Below are 27,941 nucleotides of genomic sequence, written 5' to 3'. Positions count from 1 at the left end.
CACCATATTGTTGCAGACCTTACGGTAACAGAGCTCATCACCATATTGTTGCAGACCTTACGGTAACAGAGCTCATCATCACATTGTTGTAGACCTTACGGTAACAGAGCTCATCACCATCATGTTGCAGACCTTACTGTAACAGAGCTCATCACCACATTGTTGTAGACCTTACGGTAACAGAGCTCATCACCATATTGTTGTAGACCTTACGGTAACAGAGCTCATCACCATCATGTTGCAGACCTTACTGTAACAGAGCTCATCACCATATTGTTGCAGACCTTACTGTAACAGAGCTCATCACCATATTGTTGCAGACCTTACTGTAACAGAGCTCATCACCATCATGTTGCAGACCTTACTGTAACAGAGCTCATCACCTTACTGTAACAGAGCTCATCACCATATTGTTGCAGACCTTACTGTAACAGAGCTCATCACCATCATGTTGCAGACCTTACGGTAACAGAGCTCATCACCACATTGTTGTAGACCTTACGGTAACAGAGCTCATCACCATCATGTTGTAGACCTTACGGTAACAGAGCTCATCACCATATTGTTGTAGACCTTACTGTAACAGAGCTCATCACCATCATGTTGCAGACCTTAGGTAACAGAGCTCATCACCACATTGTTGTAGACCTTACGGTAACAGAGCTCATCACCATCATGTTGTAGACCTTACTGTAACAGAGCTCATCACCATCATGTTGTAGACCTTACCGTAACAGAGCTCATCACCATATTGTTGCAGACCTTACTGTAACAGAGCTCATCACCACATTGTTGTAGACCTTACCGTAACAGAGCTCATCACCATCATGTTGCAGACCTTACCGTAACAGAGCTCATCACCACATTGTTGTAGACCTTACGGTAACAGAGCTCATCACCATATTGTTGTAGACCTTACTGTAACAGAGCTCATCACCACATTGTTGTAGACCTTACCGTAACAGAGCTCATCACCACATTGTTGTAGACCTTACGGTAACAGAGCTCATCACCATATTGTTGCAGACCTTACTGTAACAGAGCTCATCACCATATTGTTGTAGACCTTACTGTAACAGAGCTCATCACCATATTGTTGCAGACCTTACTGTAACAGAGCTCATCACCACATTGTTGTAGACCTTACTGTAACAGAGCTCATCACCATCATGTTGCAGACGTTACTGTAACAGAGCTCATCACCATATTGTTGTAGACCTTACGGTAACAGAGCTCATCACCATCATGTTGCAGACCTTACTGTAACAGAGCTCATCACCACATTGTTGTAGACCTTACTGTAACAGAGCTCATCACCATCATGTTGCAGACGTTACTGTAACAGAGCTCATCACCATATTGTTGTAGACCTTACGGTAACAGAGCTCATCACCATCATGTTGCAGACCTTACTGTAACAGAGCTCATCACCACATTGTTGTAGACCTTACGGTAACAGAGCTCATCACCATATTGTTGCAGACCTTACGGTAACAGAGCTCATCACCACATTGTTGTAGACCTTACTGTAACAGAGCTCATCACCATCATGTTGCAGACCTTACCGTAACAGAGCTCATCACCATCATGTTGCAGACCTTACGGTAACAGAGCTCATCACCATATTGTTGTAGACCTTACGGTAACAAAGCTCATCACCACATTGTTGTAGACCTTACCGTAACAGAGCTCATCACCATCATGTTGCAGACCTTACGGTAACAGAGCTCATCACCATATTGTTGCAGACCTTACTGTAACAGAGCTCATCACCATATTGTTGCAGACCTTACGGTAACAGAGCTCATCACCATCATGTTGCAGACCTTACTGTAACAGAGCTCATCACCATCATGTTGCAGACCTTACGGTAACAGAGCTCATCACCATATTGTTGTAGACCTTACGGTAACAGAGCTCATCACCATCATGTTGCAGACCTTACGGTAACAGAGCTCATCACCATATTGTTGCAGACCTTACTGTAACAGAGCTCATCACCACATTGTTGTAGACCTTACTGTAACAGAGCTCATCACCATCATGTTGCAGACCTTACCGTAACAGAGCTCATCACCATCATGTTGCAGACCTTACGGTAACAGAGCTCATCACCATATTGTTGCAGACCTTACGGTAACAGAGCTCATCACCATCATGTTGCAGACCTTACGGTAACAGAGCTCATCACCATATTGTTGCAGACCTTACTGTAACAGAGCTCATCACCATCATGTTGCAGACCTTACGGTAACAGAGCTCATCACCATATTGTTGCAGACCTTACTGTAACAGAGCTCATCACCATCATGTTGCAGACCTTACTGTAACAGAGCTCATCACCATATTGTTGCAGACCTTACTGTAACAGAGCTCATCACCATATTGTTGCAGACCTTACTGTAACAGAGCTCATCACCATCATGTTGCAGACCTTACTGTAACAGAGCTCATCACCATCATGTTGCAGACCTTACTGTAACAGAGCTCATCACCATATTGTTGCAGACCTTACTGTAACAGAGCTCATCACCATCATGTTGCAGACCTTACTGTAACAGAGCTCATCACCACATTGTTGTAGACCTTACGGTAACAGAGCTCATCACCATCATGTTGCAGACCTTACTGTAACAGAGCTCATCACCATATTGTTGCAGACCTTACTGTAACAGAGCTCATCACCATCATGTTGTAGACCTTACGGTAACAGAGCTCATCACCATCATGTTGCAGACCTTACTGTAACAGAGCTCATCACCATATTGTTGTAGACCTTACTGTAACAGAGCTCATCACCTTACTGTAACAGAGCTCATCACCATATTGTTGCAGACCTTACCGTAACAGAGCTCATCACCATATTGTTGCAGACCTTACAGTAACAGAGCTCATCACCATCATGTTGTAGACCTTACTGTAACAGAGCTCATCACCATCATGTTGCAGACCTTACGGTAACAGAGCTCATCACCATCATGTTGCAGACCTTACTGTAACAGAGCTCATCACCATCATGTTGCAGACCTTACTGTAACAGAGCTCATCACCATATTGTTGCAGACCTTACTGTAACAGAGCTCATCACCATCATGTTGCAGACCTTACGGTAACAGAGCTCATCACCATCATGTTGCAGACCTTACTGTAACAGAGCTCATCACCATCATGTTGTAGACCTTACGGTAACAGAGCTCATCACCATATTGTTGCAGACCTTACCGTAACAGAGCTCATCACCATCATGTTGTAGACCTTACGGTAACAGAGCTCATCACCATCATGTTGTAGACCTTACAGTAACAGAGCTCATCACCATATTGTTGCAGACCTTACCGTAACAGAGCTCATCACCATATTGTTGCAGACCTTACTGTAACAGAGCTCATCACCATATTGTTGCAGACCTTACCGTAACAGAGCTCATCACCATATTGTTGCAGACCTTACTGTAACAGAGCTCATCACCATATTGTTGCAGACCTTACAGTAACAGAGCTCATCACCATCATGTTGTAGACCTTACTGTAACAGAGCTCATCACCATCATGTTGCAGACCTTACGGTAACAGAGCTCATCACCATATTGTTGTAGACCTTACGGTAACAGAGCTCATCACCATATTGTTGTAGACCTTACGGTAACAGAGCTCATCACCATATTGTTGCAGACCTTACGGTAACAGAGCTCATCACCATATTGTTGCAGACCTTACGGTAACAGAGCTCATCACCACATTGTTGTAGACCTTACGGTAACAGAGCTCATCACCATATTGTTGCAGACCTTACGGTAACAGAGCTCATCACCATATTGTTGTAGACCTTACTGTAACAGAGCTCATCACCATATTGTTGCAGACCTTACGGTAACAGAGCTCATCACCATCATGTTGCAGACCTTACTGTAACAGAGCTCATCACCATATTGTTGCAGACCTTACGGTAACAGAGCTCATCACCATATTGTTGCAGACCTTACGGTAACAGAGCTCATCACCATATTGTTGCAGACCTTACTGTAACAGAGCTCATCACCATATTGTTGCAGACCTTACTGTAACAGAGCTCATCACCATCATGTTGCAGACCTTACTGTAACAGAGCTCATCACCATATTGTTGTAGACCTTACTGTAACAGAGCTCATCACCATCATGTTGCAGACCTTACTGTAACAGAGCTCATCACCATATTGTTGTAGACCTTACTGTAACAGAGCTCATCACCATATTGTTGCAGACCTTACTGTAACAGAGCTCATCACCATATTGTTGCAGACCTTACTGTAACAGAGCTCATCACCATCATGTTGCAGACCTTACTGTAACAGAGCTCATCACCATCATGTTGCAGACCTTACCGTAACAGAGCTCATCACCATATTGTTGTAGACCTTACTGTAACAGAGCTCATCACCATCATGTTGCAGACCTTACCGTAACAGAGCTCATCACCATATTGTTGTAGACCTTACGGTAACAGAGCTCATCACCATATTGTTGTAGACCTTACTGTAACAGAGCTCATCACCATATTGTTGTAGACCTTACGGTAACAGAGCTCATCACCATATTGTTGCAGACCTTACTGTAACAGAGCTCATCACCATATTGTTGCAGACCTTACTGTAACAGAGCTCATCACCATCATGTTGCAGACCTTACTGTAACAGAGCTCATCACCATATTGTTGCAGACCTTACTGTAACAGAGCTCATCACCATCATGTTGCAGACCTTACTGTAACAGAGCTCATCACCATATTGTTGTAGACCTTACTGTAACAGAGCTCATCACCATATTGTTGTAGACCTTACTGTAACAGAGCTCATCACCATCATGTTGCAGACCTTACGGTAACAGAGCTCATCACCATATTGTTGTAGACCTTACTGTAACAGAGCTCATCACCATCATGTTGCAGACCTTACCGTAACAGAGCTCATCACCATCATGTTGCAGACATTACTGTAACAGAGCTCATCACCATATTGTTGCAGACCTTACCGTAACAGAGCTCATCACCATCATGTTGCAGACCTTACTGTAACAGAGCTCATCACCATCATGTTGCAGACCTTACTGTAACAGAGCTCATCACCTTACGGTAACAGAGCTCATCACCATATTGTTGCAGACCTTACTGTAACAGAGCTCATCACCATATTGTTGCAGACCTTACTGTAACAGAGCTCATCACCATCATGTTGCAGACCTTACTGTAACAGAGCTCATCACCATATTGTTGCAGACCTTACTGTAACAGAGCTCATCACCATATTGTTGCAGACCTTACTGTAACAGAGCTCATCACCATCATGTTGTAGACCTTACTGTAACAGAGCTCATCACCATCATGTTGTAGACCTTACTGTAACAGAGCTCATCACCATCATGTTGCAGACCTTACTGTAACAGAGCTCATCACCATCATGTTGTAGACCTTAACGTAACAGAGCTCATCACCATCATGTTGCAGACCTTACTGTAACAGAGCTCATCACCACATTGTTGCAGAACTTACCGTAACAGAGCTCATCACCACATTGTTGTAGACCTTACGGTAACAGAGCTCATCACCATATTGTTGCAGACCTTACGGTAACAGAGCTCATCACCACATTGTTGCAGACCTTACCGTAACAGAGCTCATCACCATCATGTTGCAGACCTTACTGTAACAGAGCTCATCACCATATTGTTGCAGACCTTACGGTAACAGAGCTCATCACCACATTGTTGCAGACCTTACCGTAACAGATCTCATCACCATCATGTTGCAGACCTTACTGTAACAGAGCTCATCACCACATTGTTGTAGACCTTACGGTAACAGAGCTCATCACCATATTGTTGCAGACCTTACGGTAACAGAGCTCATCACCATATTGTTGCAGACCTTACGGTAACAGAGCTCATCACCATATTGTTGCAGACCTTACTGTAACAGAGCTCATCACCATATTGTTGCAGACCTTACGGTAACAGAGCTCATCACCACATTGTTGCAGACCTTACTGTAACAGAGCTCATCACCATCATGTTGCAGACCTTACGGTAACAGAGCTCATCACCATCATGTTGCAGACCTTACGGTAACAGAGCTCATCACCATATTGTTGCAGACCTTACTGTAACAGAGCTCATCACCATATTGTTGCAGACCTTACGGTAACAGAGCTCATCACCATATTGTTGCAGACCTTACGGTAACAGAGCTCATCACCATATTGTTGCAGACCTTACGGTAACAGAGCTCATCACCATATTGTTGTAGACCTTACGGTAACAGAGCTCATCACCATATTGTTGCAGACCTTACTGTAACAGAGCTCATCACCATATTGTTGCAGACCTTACTGTAACAGAGCTCATCACCATATTGTTGCAGACCTTACTGTAACAGAGCTCATCACCATATTGTTGTAGACCTTACTGTAACAGAGCTCATCACCATATTGTTGCAGACCTTACTGTAACAGAGCTCATCACCACATTGTTGCAGACCTTACGGTAACAGAGCTCATCACCACATTGTTGCAGACCTTACGGTAACAGAGCTCATCACCATCATGTTGCAGACCTTACTGTAACAGAGCTCATCACCATCATGTTGCAGACCTTACGGTAACAGAGCTCATCACCACATTGTTGCAGACCTTACGGTAACAGAGCTCATCACCACATTGTTGCAGACCTTACGGTAACAGAGCTCATCACCATCATGTTGCAGACCTTACGGTAACAGAGCTCATCACCATATTGTTGCAGACCTTACTGTAACAGAGCTCATCACCATATTGTTGCAGACCTTACTGTAACAGAGCTCATCACCATCATGTTGCAGACCTTACGGTAACAGAGCTCATCACCATATTGTTGCAGACCTTACCGTAACAGAGCTCATCACCATATTGTTGCAGACCTTACTGTAACAGAGCTCATCACCATCATGTTGCAGACCTTACCGTAACAGAGCTCATCACCATCATGTTGCAGACCTTACCGTAACAGAGCTCATCACCATATTGTTGTAGACCTTACTGTAACAGAGCTCATCACCATCATGTTGCAGACCTTACTGTAACAGAGCTCATCACCTTACTGTAACAGAGCTCATCACCATCATGTTGCAGACCTTACTGTAACAGAGCTCATCACCATATTGTTGCAGACCTTACTGTAACAGAGCTCATCACCACATTGTTGTAGACCTTACCGTAACAGAGCTCATCACCATATTGTTGCAGACCTTACCGTAACAGAGCTCATCACCATCATGTTGCAGACCTTACGGTAACAGAGCTCATCACCATCATGTTGCAGACCTTACTGTAACAGAGCTCATCACCATATTGTTGCAGACCTTACCGTAACAGAGCTCATCACCATCATGTTGCAGACCTTACGGTAACAGAGCTCATCACCATCATGTTGCAGACCTTACTGTAACAGAGCTCATCACCATATTGTTGTAGACATTACTGTAACAGAGCTCATCACCATCATGTTGCAGACCTTACCGTAACAGAGCTCATCACCATCATGTTGCAGACATTACTGTAACAGAGCTCATCACCATATTGTTGCAGACCTTACCGTAACAGAGCTCATCACCATCATGTTGCAGACCTTACTGTAACAGAGCTCATCACCATCATGTTGCAGACCTTACTGTAACAGAGCTCATCACCTTACGGTAACAGAGCTCATCACCATATTGTTGCAGACCTTACTGTAACAGAGCTCATCACCATATTGTTGCAGACCTTACTGTAACAGAGCTCATCACCATCATGTTGCAGACCTTACTGTAACAGAGCTCATCACCATATTGTTGCAGACCTTACTGTAACAGAGCTCATCACCATATTGTTGCAGACCTTACTGTAACAGAGCTCATCACCATCATGTTGTAGACCTTACTGTAACAGAGCTCATCACCATCATGTTGTAGACCTTACTGTAACAGAGCTCATCACCATCATGTTGCAGACCTTACTGTAACAGAGCTCATCACCATCATGTTGTAGACCTTACTGTAACAGAGCTCATCACCATATTGTTGTAGACCTTACAGTAACAGAGCTCATCACCATTATGTTGCAGACCTTACTGTAACAGAGCTCATCACCACATTGTTGTAGACCTTACTGTAACAGAGCTCATCACCATCATGTTGCAGACCTTACTGTAACAGAGCTCATCACCACATTGTTGCAGACCTTACCGTAACAGAGCTCATCACCACATTGTTGTAGACCTTACGGTAACAGAGCTCATCACCATATTGTTGCAGACCTTACGGTAACAGAGCTCATCACCATATTGTTGCAGACCTTACTGTAACAGAGCTCATCACCATCATGTTGCAGACCTTACTGTAACAGAGCTCATCACCATATTGTTGCAGACCTTACTGTAACAGAGCTCATCACCATCATGTTGCAGACCTTACTGTAACAGAGCTCATCACCATATTGTTGCAGACCTTACTGTAACAGAGCTCATCACCATCATGTTGTAGACCTTACTGTAACAGAGCTCATCACCATCATGTTGTAGACCTTACTGTAACAGAGCTCATCACCATCATGTTGCAGACCTTACTGTAACAGAGCTCATCACCATCATGTTGTAGACCTTACTGTAACAGAGCTCATCACCATATTGTTGCAGACCTTACCGTAACAGAGCTCATCACCATCATGTTGCAGACCTTACTGTAACAGAGCTCATCACCACATTGTTGCAGACCTTACCGTAACAGAGCTCATCACCACATTGTTGTAGACCTTACGGTAACAGAGCTCATCACCATATTGTTGCAGACCTTACGGTAACAGAGCTCATCACCACATTGTTGCAGACCTTACCGTAACAGAGCTCATCACCATCATGTTGCAGACCTTACTGTAACAGAGCTCATCACCATATTGTTGCAGACCTTACTGTAACAGAGCTCATCACCACATTGTTGCAGACCTTACCGTAACAGAGCTCATCACCATATTGTTGCAGACCTTACTGTAACAGAGCTCATCACCACATTGTTGTAGACCTTACGGTAACAGAGCTCATCACCATATTGTTGCAGACCTTACGGTAACAGAGCTCATCACCATATTGTTGCAGACCTTACTGTAACAGAGCTCATCACCATATTGTTGCAGACCTTACGGTAACAGAGCTCATCACCACATTGTTGCAGACCTTACTGTAACAGAGCTCATCACCATCATGTTGCAGACCTTACGGTAACAGAGCTCATCACCATCATGTTGCAGACCTTACGGTAACAGAGCTCATCACCATATTGTTGCAGACCTTACTGTAACAGAGCTCATCACCATATTGTTGCAGACCTTACTGTAACAGAGCTCATCACCATCATGTTGCAGACCTTACGGTAACAGAGCTCATCACCACATTGTTGCAGACCTTACGGTAACAGAGCTCATCACCACATTGTTGTAGACCTTACTGTAACAGAGCTCATCACCATATTGTTGCAGACCTTACGGTAACAGAGCTCATCACCATATTGTTGCAGACCTTACGGTAACAGAGCTCATCACCATCATGTTGCAGACCTTACTGTAACAGAGCTCATCACCATCATGTTGTAGACCTTACTGTAACAGAGCTCATCACCATCATGTTGTAGACCTTACTGTAACAGAGCTCATCACCATCATGTTGCAGACCTTACTGTAACAGAGCTCATCACCATCATGTTGTAGACCTTACTGTAACAGAGCTCATCACCATATTGTTGTAGACCTTACGGTAACAGAGCTCATCACCATAATGTTGCAGACCTTACTGTAACAGAGCTCATCACCATATTGTTGCAGACCTTACTGTAACAGAGCTCATCACCATCATGTTGCAGACCTTACTGTAACAGAGCTCATCACCATATTGTTGCAGACCTTACGGTAACAGAGCTCATCACCACATTGTTGCAGACCTTACCGTAACAGATCTCATCACCATCATGTTGCAGACCTTACTGTAACAGAGCTCATCACCATCATGTTGCAGACCTTACGGTAACAGAGCTCATCACCATATTGTTGCAGACCTTACGGTAACAGAGCTCATCACCATATTGTTGCAGACCTTACTGTAACAGAGCTCATCACCATATTGTTGCAGACCTTACTGTAACAGAGCTCATCACCATATTGTTGCAGACCTTACTGTAACAGAGCTCATCACCATCATGTTGCAGACCTTACAGTAACAGAGCTCATCACCATATTGTTGCAGACCTTACTGTAACAGAGCTCATCACCATATTGTTGCAGACCTTACTGTAACAGAGCTCATCACCATATTGTTGCAGACCTTACTGTAACAGAGCTCATCACCATATTGTTGCAGACCTTACTGTAACAGAGCTCATCACCATATTGTTGCAGACCTTACTGTAACAGAGCTCATCACCATCATGTTGCAGACCTTACTGTAACAGAGCTCATCACCATATTGTTGCAGACCTTACTGTAACAGAGCTCATCACCATATTGTTGCAGACCTTACTGTAACAGAGCTCATCACCATATTGTTGCAGACCTTACTGTAACAGAGCTCATCACCATATTGTTGCAGACCTTACTGTAACAGAGCTCATCACCATCATGTTGTAGACCTTACTGTAACAGAGCTCATCACCATCATGTTGTAGACCTTACTGTAACAGAGCTCATCACCATCATGTTGCAGACCTTACTGTAACAGAGCTCATCACCATCATGTTGTAGACCTTACTGTAACAGAGCTCATCACCATATTGTTGCAGACCTTACCGTAACAGAGCTCATCACCATCATGTTGCAGACCTTACTGTAACAGAGCTCATCACCATATTGTTGCAGACCTTACTGTAACAGAGCTCATCACCATCATGTTGCAGACCTTACTGTAACAGAGCTCATCACCACATTGTTGCAGACCTTACGGTAACAGAGCTCATCACCATATTGTTGCAGACCTTACGGTAACAGAGCTCATCACCACATTGTTGCAGACCTTACCGTAACAGAGCTCATCACCATCATGTTGCAGACCTTACTGTAACAGAGCTCATCACCATATTGTTGCAGACCTTACTGTAACAGAGCTCATCACCATCATGTTGCAGACCTTACTGTAACAGAGCTCATCACCATATTGTTGCAGACCTTACGGTAACAGAGCTCATCACCATCATGTTGCAGACCTTACTGTAACAGAGCTCATCACCATCATGTTGCAGACCTTACGGTAACAGAGCTCATCACCATCATGTTGCAGACCTTACTGTAACAGAGCTCATCACCATCATGTTGTAGACCTTACTGTAACAGAGCTCATCACCATATTGTTGCAGACCTTAACGTAACAGAGCTCATCACCATCATGTTGCAGACCTTACTGTAACAGAGCTCATCACCACATTGTTGCAGACCTTACCGTAACAGAGCTCATCACCACATTGTTGCAGACCTTACGGTAACAGAGCTCATCACCATATTGTTGCAGACCTTACGGTAACAGAGCTCATCACCACATTGTTGCAGACCTTACCGTAACAGAGCTCATCACCATCATGTTGCAGACCTTACTGTAACAGAGCTCATCACCATATTGTTGCAGACCTTACTGTAACAGAGCTCATCACCACATTGTTGCAGACCTTACCGTAACAGAGCTCATCACCATATTGTTGCAGACCTTACTGTAACAGAGCTCATCACCACATTGTTGTAGACCTTACGGTAACAGAGCTCATCACCATATTGTTGCAGACCTTACGGTAACAGAGCTCATCACCATATTGTTGCAGACCTTACTGTAACAGAGCTCATCACCATATTGTTGCAGACCTTACTGTAACAGAGCTCATCACCATATTGTTGCAGACCTTACTGTAACAGAGCTCATCACCATCATGTTGCAGACCTTACGGTAACAGAGCTCATCACCATCATGTTGCAGACCTTACTGTAACAGAGCTCATCACCATATTGTTGCAGACCTTACTGTAACAGAGCTCATCACCATATTGTTGCAGACCTTACTGTAACAGAGCTCATCACCATCATGTTGCAGACCTTACGGTAACAGAGCTCATCACCATATTGTTGCAGACCTTACGGTAACAGAGCTCATCACCATATTGTTGCAGACCTTACTGTAACAGAGCTCATCACCATATTGTTGCAGACCTTACGGTAACAGAGCTCATCACCATATTGTTGCAGACCTTACTGTAACAGAGCTCATCACCATATTGTTGCAGACCTTACTGTAACAGAGCTCATCACCATCATGTTGTAGACCTTACTGTAACAGAGCTCATCACCATCATGTTGTAGACCTTACTGTAACAGAGCTCATCACCACATTGTTGCAGACCTTACCGTAACAGAGCTCATCACCACATTGTTGTAGACCTTACGGTAACAGAGCTCATCACCATATTGTTGCAGACCTTACGGTAACAGAGCTCATCACCACATTGTTGCAGACCTTACCGTAACAGATCTCATCACCATCATGTTGCAGACCTTACTGTAACAGAGCTCATCACCATATTGTTGTAGACCTTACTGTAACAGAGCTCATCACCATATTGTTGCAGACCTTACGGTAACAGAGCTCATCACCATATTGTTGCAGACCTTACTGTAACAGAGCTCATCACCATATTGTTGCAGACCTTACTGTAACAGAGCTCATCACCATCATGTTGCAGACCTTACCGTAACAGAGCTCATCACCATATTGTTGCAGACCTTACTGTAACAGAGCTCATCACCATATTGTTGCAGACCTTACTGTAACAGAGCTCATCACCATATTGTTGCAGACCTTACCGTAACAGAGCTCATCACCATATTGTTGCAGACCTTACTGTAACAGAGCTCATCACCATATTGTTGCAGACCTTACTGTAACAGAGCTCATCACCATCATGTTGCAGACCTTACGGTAACAGAGCTCATCACCATATTGTTGCAGACCTTACTGTAACAGAGCTCATCACCATATTGTTGCAGACCTTACTGTAACAGAGCTCATCACCATATTGTTGCAGACCTTACTGTAACAGAGCTCATCACCATATTGTTGCAGACCTTACTGTAACAGAGCTCATCACCATCATGTTGCAGACCTTACTGTAACAGAGCTCATCACCATATTGTTGTAGACCTTACGGTAACAGAGCTCATCACCATCATGTTGCAGACCTTACTGTAACAGAGCTCATCACCACATTGTTGCAGACCTTACTGTAACAGAGCTCATCACCATATTGTTGCAGACCTTACTGTAACAGAGCTCATCACCATCATGTTGTAGACCTTACGGTAACAGAGCTCATCACCACATTGTTGCAGACCTTACTGTAACAGAGCTCATCACCATCATGTTGCAGACCTTACGGTAACAGAGCTCATCACCACATTGTTGCAGACCTTACGGTAACAGAGCTCATCACCACATTGTTGCAGACCTTACCGTAACAGAGCTCATCACCATCATGTTGCAGACCTTACGGTAACAGAGCTCATCACCATATTGTTGCAGACCTTACGGTAACAGAGCTCATCACCACATTGTTGCAGACCTTACCGTAACAGATCTCATCACCATCATGTTGCAGACCTTACTGTAACAGAGCTCATCACCACATTGTTGTAGACCTTACGGTAACAGAGCTCATCACCATATTGTTGCAGACCTTACGGTAACAGAGCTCATCACCATATTGTTGCAGACCTTACTGTAACAGAGCTCATCACCACATTGTTGCAGAGACCTTACCGTAACAGAGCTCATCACCATCATGTTGCAGACCTTACTGTAACAGAGCTCATCACCATATTGTTGCAGACCTTACGGTAACAGAGCTCATCACCACATTGTTGCAGACCTTACCGTAACAGATCTCATCACCATCATGTTGCAGACCTTACTGTAACAGAGCTCATCACCACATTGTTGTAGACCTTACGGTAACAGAGCTCATCACCATATTGTTGCAGACCTTACGGTAACAGAGCTCATCACCACATTGTTGCAGACCTTAACGTAACAGAGCTCATCACCATCATGTTGCAGACCTTACCGTAACAGAGCTCATCACCATCATGTTGCAGACCTTACGGTAACAGAGCTCATCACCATATTGTTGCAGACCTTACGGTAACAGAGCTCATCACCATATTGTTGCAGACCTTACTGTAACAGAGCTCATCACCATCATGTTGCAGACCTTACTGTAACAGAGCTCATCACCATCATGTTGCAGACCTTACTGTAACAGAGCTCATCACCATCATGTTGCAGACCTTACGGTAACAGAGCTCATCACCATCATGTTGCAGACCTTACTGTAACAGAGCTCATCACCATCATGTTGTAGACCTTACTGTAACAGAGCTCATCACCATATTGTTGCAGACCTTACTGTAACAGAGCTCATCACCATCATGTTGCAGACCTTACGGTAACAGAGCTCATCACCATCATGTTGCAGACCTTACTGTAACAGAGCTCATCACCATATTGTTGCAGACCTTACTGTAACAGAGCTCATCACCATATTGTTGCAGACCTTACTGTAACAGAGCTCATCACCATATTGTTGTAGACCTTACTGTAACAGAGCTCATCACCATATTGTTGCAGACCTTACTGTAACAGAGCTCATCACCACATTGTTGTAGACCTTACTGTAACAGAGCTCATCACCATCATGTTGCAGACCTTACTGTAACAGAGCTCATCACCATATTGTTGTAGACCTTACTGTAACAGAGCTCATCACCATATTGTTGCAGACCTTACGGTAACAGAGCTCATCACCATCATGTTGCAGACCTTACTGTAACAGAGCTCATCACCACATTGTTGTAGACCTTACTGTAACAGAGCTCATCACCATATTGTTGCAGACCTTACGGTAACAGAGCTCATCACCATAATGTTGCAGACCTTACTGTAACAGAGCTCATCACCATAATGTTGCAGACCTTACGGTAACAGAGCTCATCACCATAATGTTGCAGACCTTACGGTAACAGAGCTCATCACCATATTGTTGTAGACCTTACTGTAACAGAGCTCATCACCATCATGTTGCAGACCTTACGGTAACAGAGCTCATCACCATCATGTTGCAGACCTTACTGTAACAGAGCTCATCACCATATTGTTGCAGACCTTACGGTAACAGAGCTCATCACCATCATGTTGCAGACCTTACCGTAACAGAGCTCATCACCTTACTGTAACAGAGCTCATCACCATCATGTTGCAGACCTTACCGTAACAGAGCTCATCACCTTACTGTAACAGAGCTCATCACCATATTGTTGTAGACCTTACTGTAACAGAGCTCATCACCATCATGTTGCAGACCTTACTGTAACAGAGCTCATCACCATAATGTTGCAGACCTTACTGTAACAGAGCTCATCACCATCATGTTGCAGACCTTACTGTAACAGAGCTCATCACCATATTGTTGTAGACCTTACTGTAACAGAGCTCATCACCATCATGTTGCAGACCTTACTGTAACAGAGCTCATCACCATATTGTTGCAGACCTTACTGTAACAGAGCTCATCACCATATTGTTGCAGACCTTACGGTAACAGAGCTCATCACCATATTGTTGCAGACCTTACCGTAACAGAGCTCATCACCATATTGTTGCAGACCTTACTGTAACAGAGCTCATCACCATATTGTTGCAGACCTTACTGTAACAGAGCTCATCACCATATTGTTGTAGACCTTACGGTAACAGAGCTCATCACCATATTGTTGCAGACCTTACTGTAACAGAGCTCATCACCATCATGTTGCAGACCTTACGGTAACAGAGCTCATCACCATCATGTTGCAGACCTTACTGTAACAGAGCTCATCACCATCATGTTGCAGACCTTACTGTAACAGAGCTCATCACCATATTGTTGTAGACCTTACTGTAACAGAGCTCATCACCATCATGTTGCAGACCTTACTGTAACAGAGCTCATCACCATATTGTTGCAGACCTTACTGTAACAGAGCTCATCACCATATTGTTGTAGACCTTACTGTAACAGAGCTCATCACCATATTGTTGCAGACCTTACTGTAACAGAGCTCATCACCATCATGTTGCAGACCTTACTGTAACAGAGCTCATCACCATATTGTTGCAGACCTTACTGTAACAGAGCTCATCACCATATTGTTGTAGACCTTACTGTAACAGAGCTCATCACCATATTGTTGCAGACCTTACTGTAACAGAGCTCATCACCATCATGTTGCAGACCTTACGGTAACAGAGCTCATCACCATATTGTTGTAGACCTTACTGTAACAGAGCTCATCACCATATTGTTGCAGACCTTACTGTAACAGAGCTCATCACCATATTGTTGCAGACCTTACTGTAACAGAGCTCATCACCATATTGTTGCAGACCTTACTGTAACAGAGCTCATCACCATATTGTTGCAGACCTTACTGTAACAGAGCTCATCACCATATTGTTGCAGACCTTACTGTAACAGAGCTCATCACCATATTGTTGTAGACCTTACTGTAACAGAGCTCATCACCATCATGTTGCAGACCTTACTGTAACAGAGCTCATCACCATATTGTTGCAGACCTTACTGTAACAGAGCTCATCACCATCATGTTGCAGACCTTACTGTAACAGAGCTCATCACCATATTGTTGCAGACCTTACGGTAACAGAGCTCATCACCATATTGTTGCAGACCTTACTGTAACAGAGCTCATCACCACGGTAACAGGCAATTTAATGGTTCAATGAGGTGAGGACTAATTCTTTCGATCCCTTTAAGCTACATTTTATTAAACTAACACTAACGTTTTAAAAAAGAACAAACCGTGAAAAGAAACTGCCGTCTTCTAATTCTCTGCGCAATTGATTTCCTTGTCGGAGAAATTAAAAGCAGCCCTGGATCAGTAATTAAAATCCACTTTGTATCTTGGAAATGTTACCTACTTGGACAAATTAAAGTTTCCATAAAAAACAATCACATAGCCTAACGGTTGTATCGTCCCCCGCATCCCCCAAAAATGCATTAAGTATGTTCTTCCTCATAATGACATACATTTTTGTTTTTTGCAAAGCTTTGTCACGTGAACTCTGAGTACTTCTCTTGAATAATCCACTAAAAGGAACAGATTATAAAAATGAATGCATTGCTGAGTTGAATATATTCCCAGCAGGCACAAACTGGTTGAATCAACGTTGTTTCAACGTCATTTGGCGACATATTATGACATGGAATCTACATGGAAAATAAATTGGATAAAAAAAAAAAAGTAAACTGTTTTTTTTTTTAGGGTGAAATTTCAACCACGGGATAATGTCATCATGGTAACCAAATTTCAACATAGACAAACTTGGTATAAAAACTTTGTATAAAATATGTTGAATTAAAACAGCCTTTAAAACAATGTCTTGTCTTCAACGTTACAGTATATCCACGTTCAGAAGAAGAAGAGGAATAAAACAATAGACTGGGAAGCACCTCCTACTGGACAATTGAATGTATCTACAGATGCCCTTTGGTCTTCTATTCAGGATTTTAATCAAGCCCTGCTCAGCTATGATACTTGTCCCTGGCTCTTACCAATGTGCTATCGTGAGAATGATTGTTGAGCAATAATCTACACCGGAAAAACAAAACAAAATAGATTCACTCTTCCTGTCAAAGTCATTCCACAGGGTAGGTTTAACAAAGAGCAAAAGAAATGTGACCATACCACATACCATATCACTCACATACCATATGACTCACAACACCATATCACTCACAACACCATATCACTCACAACACCATATCACTCACATACCATATCACTCACATACCATATGACTCACAACACCATATCACTCACAACACCATATCACTCACAACACCATATCACTCACATACCATATCACTCACATACCATATCACTCACATACCATATCACTCACATACCGTATCACTCACATACCATATCACTCACAACATCATATCACTCACAACACCATATCACTCACAACACCATATCACTCACAACACCATATCACTCACATACCATATCACTCACATACCATATCACTCACAACACCATATCACTCACATACCATATCACTCACAATACCATATCACTCACAATACCATATCACTCACAATACCATATCACTCACATACCATATCACTCACAACACCATATCACTCACAATACCATATCACTCACATACCATATCACTCACAACACCATATCACCACAACACCATATCACTCACATACCATATCACTCACATACCATATCACTCACAACACCATATCACTCACAACACCATATCACTCACATACCATATCACTCACATACCATATCACTCACAACACCATATCACTCACATACCATATCACTCACATTTCATTTAAATTAATAATTGATATGCTGGATTCACATCTCCACCTCAACCATCAATTGAAGATAAAGAATAGGAACAAATCAACTCAAACTTTCCGTGAAAGTTCATTTAAAGTTTGAGTTGATTTAGTCCCGTTCTTTAACTTGAATTATTTCTCATTGATCAATGACTCAACCTATTATTACCCAGTAATCCACTCTGGAATGATGTGGTGTTCCCACTGGGTTGGCACTGTATTTCGGCTGCAGTTAACATTTTTCAATGTGTGATAACACTTTGAAGGCTCTCTGGGGAATGTGGCCCAGTTCAAAATGAGCAAAATGTCAGTCATATCTCAGCACTACTTCTAAGAACCCCCTAAGCATCACATCATTTCCAAACAAACCACTTTGCTGTTTTCCACTTACCCCGACTCTCTGCACCTCCATGAAGACGGCTCTTTGGAAGGACTTCTCCCACACGGCGAGGTCAGAGGTCATCTCCACACTGAAGGTGTGACTCTGGCCGTGGCCGACCAGGATACTGAAACAGAAAGGCTCTCCGTCCTGCAGCTCCTCATCCTGCTGGAGGCCAAGGTAGAACTTGGCCTGGATCCAACAGTCCTCTGCCATCCACAGCTACAACACCACATCCAACATAATCATAATCATCAGTTCTATTCACTGGGAACCATATTTCAACTTGATATGAACAGCCTTCTTTCTATATGAGTAACTGTCATGTTGGTGCAGATCTACATCAATACATGATCCACGCAAAATTTAGAGTAGCAGGCACATCATTCAAACTACGGTGACAGTCGATCCTAGTATCTTATTCTGCATGTGAATTTTGAAAGTACCTTGTGAACCTTGAACAGCACCTCATAAAGGATATAGAGGGTTTCAGCTTGTCCCCAGTCAGTTGCACTAACCTGAGATGGGGGGGCAAAAGTGAGTGTATATTATAAGCCTTTATCTTCTCATCAATGTAATGTCTTACAGTGAGGATTTAAGACACTTTGAACCACAGTAAATGAACCAACACATAGTGTGCTTGACAAACATCATTTGGAAGCTCTACATTAACCCATCTGACCCAATCAAATAACCTGACCTCGGGAAGACAATTACATGGTTTCAATACCCATGATTTGTTTTGTCGGTGGTTCGGGGTCAAAACTCATTTCAGAAATAGACGATGTAATTGATCCAGAATAACCTGAACTGTAGCCCACCAACATGTTCCCGGCTACAGGAACATTTAATATACTATCATGGTGGAATAAAAGCTGAACGTGTAAATCCTTGGACTCCTGAACAGTTAATGGATGAAGAGGACATCGATGAGAGGTTCGTACAGGAGGACTCCTGAAGATGTAGAGCCAAGGGCCTCTCAATGCCAGGAACTTGAAGGTACTCGATGGACCAGCATCATCAGGATGCGGGTTTCCACACACCCAACCCATGTGGACAATCTGCAGAGGCAAGGTTCAAGGGATGAAAATCCATTCGGTTGCATTTTTTGTTGTTGTTATTTTTAATGAACCAATATGCTATGAGTGGATCTGTCTTTATTAAAGATACAGTTGAAGTCAGAAGTTTACATACACCCAGGTTGGAGACATTAAAACACGTGTTTCAACCACTCCACAAATGTCTTGTTAACAAACTATAGTTTTTGGCAAGTCGGTTAGGACATCTACTTTGTGCATGACACAAGTCATTTTCCCAACAATTGTTTACAGAAAGATTATTTCACTTATAATGCACTGTATCACAATTCCAGTGGGTCAGAAGTTTACATTCACTAAGTTGAGTGTGCCTTTAAACAGCTTGGAAAATTCCAGAAAGTGATGTCATGGCTTTAGAAGCTTCTGATAGGCTAATTGACATCATTAAAAACAATAGTACCCAAGTATAAACACCATGGGACCACATAGCCATCATACTGCTCAGGAAGGAGACGCGTTCTGTCTCCTAGAGATGAACGTACTTTGGTGCGAAAAGTGCAAATCAATCCCAGAACAACAACAAAGGGCCTTGTGATGATGCTGGAGGAAACTGGTACAAAAGTATCTATATCCACAGTAAAACGAGTGTTACATCGACATAACCTGAAAGGCCGCTCAGCAAGGAAGAAGCCACTGCTCATTAACCGCCATAAAAAGCCAGACTACGGTTTGCAACTTCACATGGGGACAAAGATCAAACTTTTTGGAGAAATGTCCTCTGGTCTGATGAGACAAAAATATAACTGTTTGGACATAATGACCATCCTTATGTTTGGAGGAAAATGGGGGAGGCTTGCAAGCCAAAGAACACCATCCCAACTGTGAAGCAAAGGGGGTGGCAGTATCATGTTGTTGGGGTGCTTTTCTGCAGGAGGGACTGGTGCACTTCACAAAATAGATGACATCATGAGACAGGAAAATTATGTGGATATATTGAAGCAACATCTCAAGGCATCAGTCAGGAAGTTAAAGCTTGGTCGCGGGGTCTTCCAAATGGACAATGACCCCAAGCATACTTCTAAAGTTGTGGCAAAATAGCTTAAGGACAACAAAGTAAAGGTATTGGAGTGGCCATCACAAAGCCCTGACCTCAATCCAATAGAACATTTGTGGGCAGAACTGAAAAACGTGTGCGAGCAAGGAGGCCTACAAAACTGACTCAGTTACACCAGCTCTGTCAGGAGGAATGGGCCTAAATTCACCCAGCTTCTTGTGGGAAGCTTGTGGAAGGCTACCCGTAACATTTGACCCAAGTTAAACAATTTAAAGGCAATTGCTACCAAATACTAATTGAGTGTATGTAAACTTCTGACCCACTGGGAATGTGATGAAAGAAATAAAAGCTGAAATAAATCATTCTCTATACTATTATTCTGACATTTCACATTCTTAAAATGAAGTGGTGATCATAACTGACCTAAGAAAGGGAATTTTTACTAGGATTAAATGTCAGGAATTGTGAAAAACAGAGTTTAAATGTATTTGGCTAAGATGTCTGTAAACTTCCAACTTCAACTGTAGCTATAGTTAAAGAGAGTTAGAAACTCAGCAAAAAAAGAAACATCCCTTTTTCAGGATCCTGTATTTCAAAGATCAGTTGTTAAAATCCCAATAACTTCACAGATCTTCATTGTAAAGGGTTTAAACACTGTTTCCCATGCTTGTTCAAAGACCCATAAACAATTAATGAACATGCACCTGTGGAACCGTCGTTAAGACACTAACAGCTTACAGATGGTAGGCAATTAAGGTCACAGTTATGAAAACGTAGGACACTAAAGAGGCCTTTCTATTGACTCTGAAAAAACCCAAAAGAAAGATGCCCAGGGTCCCTGCTCATCTGCGTGAACGTGCCTCAGGCATGCTGCAAGGTGGCATGAGGACTGCAGACGTGGCCAGGGCAATAAATTGCAATGTCTGTACTGTGAGACGGCTAAGACAGCGCTACAGGGAGACATGACGGACAGCTGATCATCCTCGCAGTGGCAGACCACATGTAACAACACCTGCACAGGATCAGTACATCCCAACATAACACCGCGGGACAGGTACAGGATGGCAACAACATCTTCCCGAGTTACAACAGGAACGCACAATCCCTCCATCAGTGCTCAGACTGTCCGCAATAGGCTGAGAGAGGCTGGACTGAGGGCTTGTAGGTCTGTTGTAAGGCAGGTCCTCACCAGACATCTCCGGCAACAACGTCGACTATGGCACAAACCCACCATCACTTGATCAGACAGGACTGGCAAAAAGTGCTCTTCACTGACGAGTCGCGGTTTTGTCTCATCAGGGGTGATGGTCGGATTCGTATTTATCATCGAAGGAATGAGTGTTACACCGAGGCCTGTACTCTGGAGCGGGATCGATTTGGAGGTGGAGGGTCAGTCATGGTCTGGGGTGGTGTGTCACAGCATCATTGGACTGAGCTTGTTGTCATTGCAGGCAATCTCAACACTGTGCATTACAGGGAAGTCATCCTCCTGCCTCATGTGTTATCCTTCCTGCAGGCTCATCCTGACATGACCCTCCACTATGACAATGCCACCAGCCATACTGCTCGTTCTGTGCGTGATTTCCTGCAAGACAGGAATGTCAGTGTTCTGCCTTGGCCAGCGAAGAGCTTGGGTCTCAATCCCCTCAGTACTACATAGAACCACGACTACATGGAACTCTATTCCACAGTACTACATAGAACCATGACTACATGGAGCTCTATTCCACAGTACTACATAGAGCCATGACTACATGGAACTCTATTCCACAGTACTACATAGAGCCATGACTACATGGAGCTCTATTCCACAGTACTACATAGAACCATGACTACATGGAACTCTATTCCACAGTACTACATAGAGCCATGACTACATGGAGCTCTATTCCACAGTACTACATAGAACCATGACTACATGGAAGGAGGAAGAAGATGGATAGCTGTGATACTGATCCAAGAGGAAGAAGATGGATAGCTGTGAGACTAATGCAAGAGGAAGAAGATGGATAGCTGTGAGACTGATCCAAGAGGAAGAAGATGGATAGCTGTGAGACTGATCCAAGAGGAAGAAGATGGATAGCTGTGATACTGATCCAAGAGGAAGAAGATGGATAGCTGTGATACTGATCCAAGAGGAAGAAGATGGATAGCTGTGAGACTAATGCAAGAGGAAGAAGATGGATAGCTGTGAGACTGATCCAAGAGGAAGAAGATGGATAGCTGTGAGACTGATCCAAGAGGAAGAAGATGGATAGCTGTGATACTGATCCAAGAGGAAGAAGATGGATAGATGGATAGCTGTGATACTGATCTGGATAGCTGTGATCCAAGAGAAGATGATCAAGAGGAAGAAGATGGATAGCTGTGATACTGGATAGCTGTGAGACAAGAGGAAGAAGATGGATAGCTGTGAGACTGATCCAAGAGGAAGAAGATGGATAGCTGTGATACTGATCCAAGAGGAAGAAGATGGATAGCTGTGAGACTGGATCTGTGATACAAGAGGAAGAAGATGGATAGCTGTGATACTGATAGCCAAGAGGAAGAAGATGGATAGCTGTGATACTGATCCAAGAGGAAGAAGATGGATAGCTGTGAGACTGATCCAAGAGGAAGAAGATGGATAGCTGTGATACTGATCCAAGAGGAAGAAGATGGATAGATGTGAGACTGAGGAAGAAGATGGATAGCTGATACTGATCAAGAGGAAGAAGATGGATAGCTGTGATACTGATCCAAGAGGAAGAAGATGGATAGATGTGAGACTGATCCAAGAGGAAGAAGATGGATAGCTGTGAGACTGATCCAAGAGGAAGAAGATGGATAGCTGTGATACTGATCCAAGAGGAAGAAGATGGATAGATGTGAGACTAATCCAAGAGGAAGAAGATGGATAGATGTGAGACTAATCCAAGAGGAAGAAGATGGATAGCTGTGAGACATGACCCTCCACTATGACAATGCCACCAGCCATACTGCTCGTTCTGTGCGTGATTTCCTGCAAGACAGGAATGTCAGTGTTCTGCCTTGGCCAGCGAAGAGCTCGGGTCTCAATCCCCTCAGTACTACATAGAACCATGACTACATGGAACTCTATTCCACAGTACTACATAGAACCATGACTACATGGAGCTCTATTCCACAGTACTACATAGAGCCATGACTACATGGAACTCTATTCCACAGTACTACATAGAGCCATGACTACATGGAGCTCTATTCCACAGTACTACATAGAACCATGCCTAAATGGAACTCTATTCCACAGTACTACATAGAGCCATGACTACATGGAACTCTATTCCACAGTACTACATAGAGCCATGACTACATGGAACTCTATTCCACACTACTACATAGAGCCATGACAACATGGAACTCTATTCCACAGTACTACATAGAACCATGACTACATGGAACTCTATTCCACAGTACTACATAGAGCCATGACTACATGGAACTCTATTCCACAGTACTAGTGTCTCCTGACCCCTCCAGTCTCAGCCTCCAGAATTTATGCTGCAGTAGTTTTTAAATGTCGGGGGCTAGGGTCAGTCTGTTATATCTGGAGTACTTCTCCTGTCTTATCCGGTGTCCTGTGGGAAATGAAGTATACTCTCTCTTTTTCTCTTTCTTTCTTTCTTTCTCTCTCTCGGAGGACCTGAGCCCTAGGACCATGCCTCAGGACTTCCTGGCATGATGACTCCTTGCCGTCCCCAGTCCACCTGGCCGTGCTGCTGCTCCAGTTTCAACTGTTCTGCCTGCGGCTACGGAACCCTGACCTGTTCACCGGACGTGCTACCTGTCCCAGACCTGCTGTTTTCAACTCTCTAAAGACAGCAGGAGCGGTAGAGATACTCTTAATGATCAGCTATGAAAAGCCAACTGACATTTACTCCTGAGGTGCTGACATGCTGCACCCTCGATAACTACTGTGATTATTATTATTGGACCATGCTGGTCATTTATGAACATTTGAACATCTTGGCCATGTTCTGTTATAATCTCCACCCGGCACAGCCAGAAGAGGACTGGCCACCCCTCATAGCCTGGTTCCTCTCTAGGTTTCTTCCTAGGTTTTGGCCTTTCTAGGGAGTTTTTCCTTGCCACCATGCTTCTACACCTGCATTGCTTGCTGTTTGGGGTTTTAGGCTGGGTTTCTGTACAGCACTTTAAGATATTATATGATTTACGAAGGGCTATATAAATACATTTGATTTGATTTGATTGAGCACGTCTGGGACCTGTTGGATCGGAGGGTGACGGCTAGGGCCATTCCCCCCCAGAAATGTCAGGGAACTTGCAGGTGCCTTCGTGGACGAGTGGGGTAACATCTCACAGCAAGAACTGTCAAAGCTGGTGCAGTCCATGAGGAAGAGATGCACTGCAGTATTTAATGCAGCTGGTGGCCACACCAGAAACTGACTGTTACTTTTGATTTTGACTATGACAATAGTTATAGTTAAAGATAGCTATAGATGAAGATAGCTATAGATGAAGATAGCTATAGATGAAGATAGCTATAGATGAAGATAGCTATGGATGAAAATAGCTATAGATGAAGATAGCTATAGATGAAGATAGCTATAGATGAAGATAGCTATAGATGAAGATAGCTATAGATGAAGATAGCTATAGATGAAGATAGCTATAGATGAAGATAGCTATAGATGAAAATAGCTATAGATGAAGATAGCTATAGATGAAGATAGCTATAGATGAAGATAGCTATAGATGAAGATAGCTACAGATAGCTATAGATAGCTATAAATAAAGATAGCTAGCTATAAATGAAGATAGCTATAGATAGCTGTAGATGAAGATAGCTATAGATGAAGATAGCTGTAGATGAAGATAGCTATAAATAGCGATAGATGAAGATAGCTATAGACGAAGATAGCTATAGATGAAGATAGCTATAGATGAAGATAGCTATAGATGAAGATAGCTATAGATGACAATAGTTATAGTTAAAGATAGCTATAGATGAAGATAGCTATAGATGAAAATAGCTATAGATGAAGATAGCTATAGATGAAGATAGCTATAGATGAAGATAGCTATAGATGAAGATAGCTACAGATAGCTATAGATAGCTATAAATAAAGATAGCTAGCTATAAATGAAGATAGCTATAGATAGCTGTAGATGAAGATAGCTATAGATGAAGATAGCTGTAGATGAAGATAGCTATAAATAGCGATAGATGAAGATAGCTATAGACGAAGATACTTATAGCTCATGGGGTGAGGACATACCTGATCATCCGGAGAGCAATATCTGTTAATCATTTTCATCTGTTAGAGGAGAAAACAAGGGATTGCAATTTTAAGTGGAACTGCGTTAGAGCTGGCAAATCCACAGGGGCACTCCTTGTGTTACCTTACTGTGGACACTGACATTGGATGCAATGAAACCACACATAACTTTATAACTTTATAACAAATCCCATGCTGCTACTGTGGCGTGGTCAGACCAGCTCTTATACTTTACTGCTACTGTGGCATGGTCAGACCAGCTCTTATACTTTACTGCTACTGTGGCATGGTCAGACTAGCTCTTATACTTTACTGCTACTGTGGCATGGTCAGACCAGCTCTTATACTTTACTGCTACTGTGGCATGGTCAGACTAGCTCTTATACTTTACTGCTACTGTGGCATGGTCAGACCAGCTCTTATACTATACTGCTACTGTGGCATGGTCAGACCAGCTCTTATACTTTACTGCTACTGTGGCATGGTCAGACCAGCTCTTATACTTTACTGCTACTGTGGCATGGTCAGACCAGCTCTTATACTTTACTGCTACTGTGGCATGATCAGACTAGCTCTTATAAAGGTCAAATCAACAACAACTAATGTTCTAATAAGCAAGCTGCAAGTCAGCTGCAGTATCATATCAAGTCATTCTCTGTTGATGAACATGCCAGGACCCATTAGGATGTCACAGTCTATTTCTAGGTTGTTGGTCACCACAATAAAAGTCAAGAGTTCTGCTTCACCAGCTCCTCTCACAATTACATGCTGAATGAACGTTTCGCTATCCGACTACTCATCCATAATCAGGTGACGCACGACTGACTGAATCCTACTTAACAAAAAAAAAAGAGCAGCTGTGTAGTTGTGTAGCTCAGAGCAGCCTTTCTGGATCCTCAGCGACACATAGTGATAGATCATCAGTGTACTAATCAACAGGGAATAATGGAAATGAGATCGCTAAACACTAGCGATCACATGAGAGTATTAATGATGGATTACTACAAGGCAGTAATTCATTATGCCCATGAATACCTATTTTCTAGAAGAGAAGGAGAGGACATTAATAATAGGTATCATATTCTAATGAGAATAGAATTCAAAAATGTGAAAACCCCTGGGATTTTAGCACACATCTTCTGTTGAGTTACTTGTGCTTTGGCCCTTTGGCAAATCACAATCTGGATCCTTTCCATACAATCAGTATTTGGATAAAAAAAAAAAAATTAAAATACATTTTTACCTGGTCATACTGTAGACTTACATTCTCCAGTGTCAAATCACTGATATTGGTTGATATTGCTTGAAGCCAGTCAATACTTTCTGCTGCAGTGCAAAATTGTAGAATATTGATGCTCGTTCCATCTAAGGCGCAGACTTCAAAGCTGTTCGACCTGGAGGGGGGTATGAACGTTCAGGTTAGAGATGTACAGTGCTGTACAGTTAAAACTAGAATGGTCAGAGTGGAAAACCTTTAAACCAAGCTGTTTCTTTCACTGAAGTGAGGACAGGCAGTGTGTTACGATGCAAATTAACATTACAGTTCACCTGTATTCGATAACCATAGCAACTAATATAGAGAATTAAGGAAATACACTGATGCCCTGAACATGTATTTATACACTCTTAAACAGATTCCACATTCTGTAGCGTTATAGCCTTTATTTTGACTGATATTTACAATGCACTCCACATTTTTCTAGAGAAAGAAAAGTATAGAGAAAAAAA

The 27,941-nt window shown here is 42.9% G+C and overlaps 1 protein-coding gene across 2 annotated transcripts in view; it reads right to left on the bottom strand.

Moving 5' to 3' along the window:
* The window catches only part of LOC118369031 (gamma-2-syntrophin), a 110,051-nt gene that overhangs the window by 20,981 nt on the left and 61,129 nt on the right, over nt 1-27,941 (bottom strand). For both annotated transcript variants that reach the window (XM_052496345.1, XM_052496346.1), the window contains 5 exons: nt 27,478-27,607; nt 26,214-26,252; nt 19,806-19,922; nt 19,308-19,379; nt 18,874-19,083 (listed from right to left, as the gene is read on the bottom strand). In XM_052496345.1, the coding sequence (XP_052352305.1) occupies nt 18,874-19,083; nt 19,308-19,379; nt 19,806-19,922; nt 26,214-26,252; nt 27,478-27,607 (568 nt within the window). The remainder of the gene's footprint in view (nt 1-18,873; nt 19,084-19,307; nt 19,380-19,805; nt 19,923-26,213; nt 26,253-27,477; nt 27,608-27,941) is intronic.

The sequence above is a fragment of the Oncorhynchus keta genome, chromosome 35 (assembly GCF_023373465.1).
Source record: "Oncorhynchus keta strain PuntledgeMale-10-30-2019 chromosome 35, Oket_V2, whole genome shotgun sequence".
NCBI lineage: Eukaryota > Metazoa > Chordata > Actinopteri > Salmoniformes > Salmonidae > Oncorhynchus > Oncorhynchus keta.
Note: the sequence above shows the minus strand (reverse complement) of the source record. Positions and strands in the feature narration are given on the sequence as shown.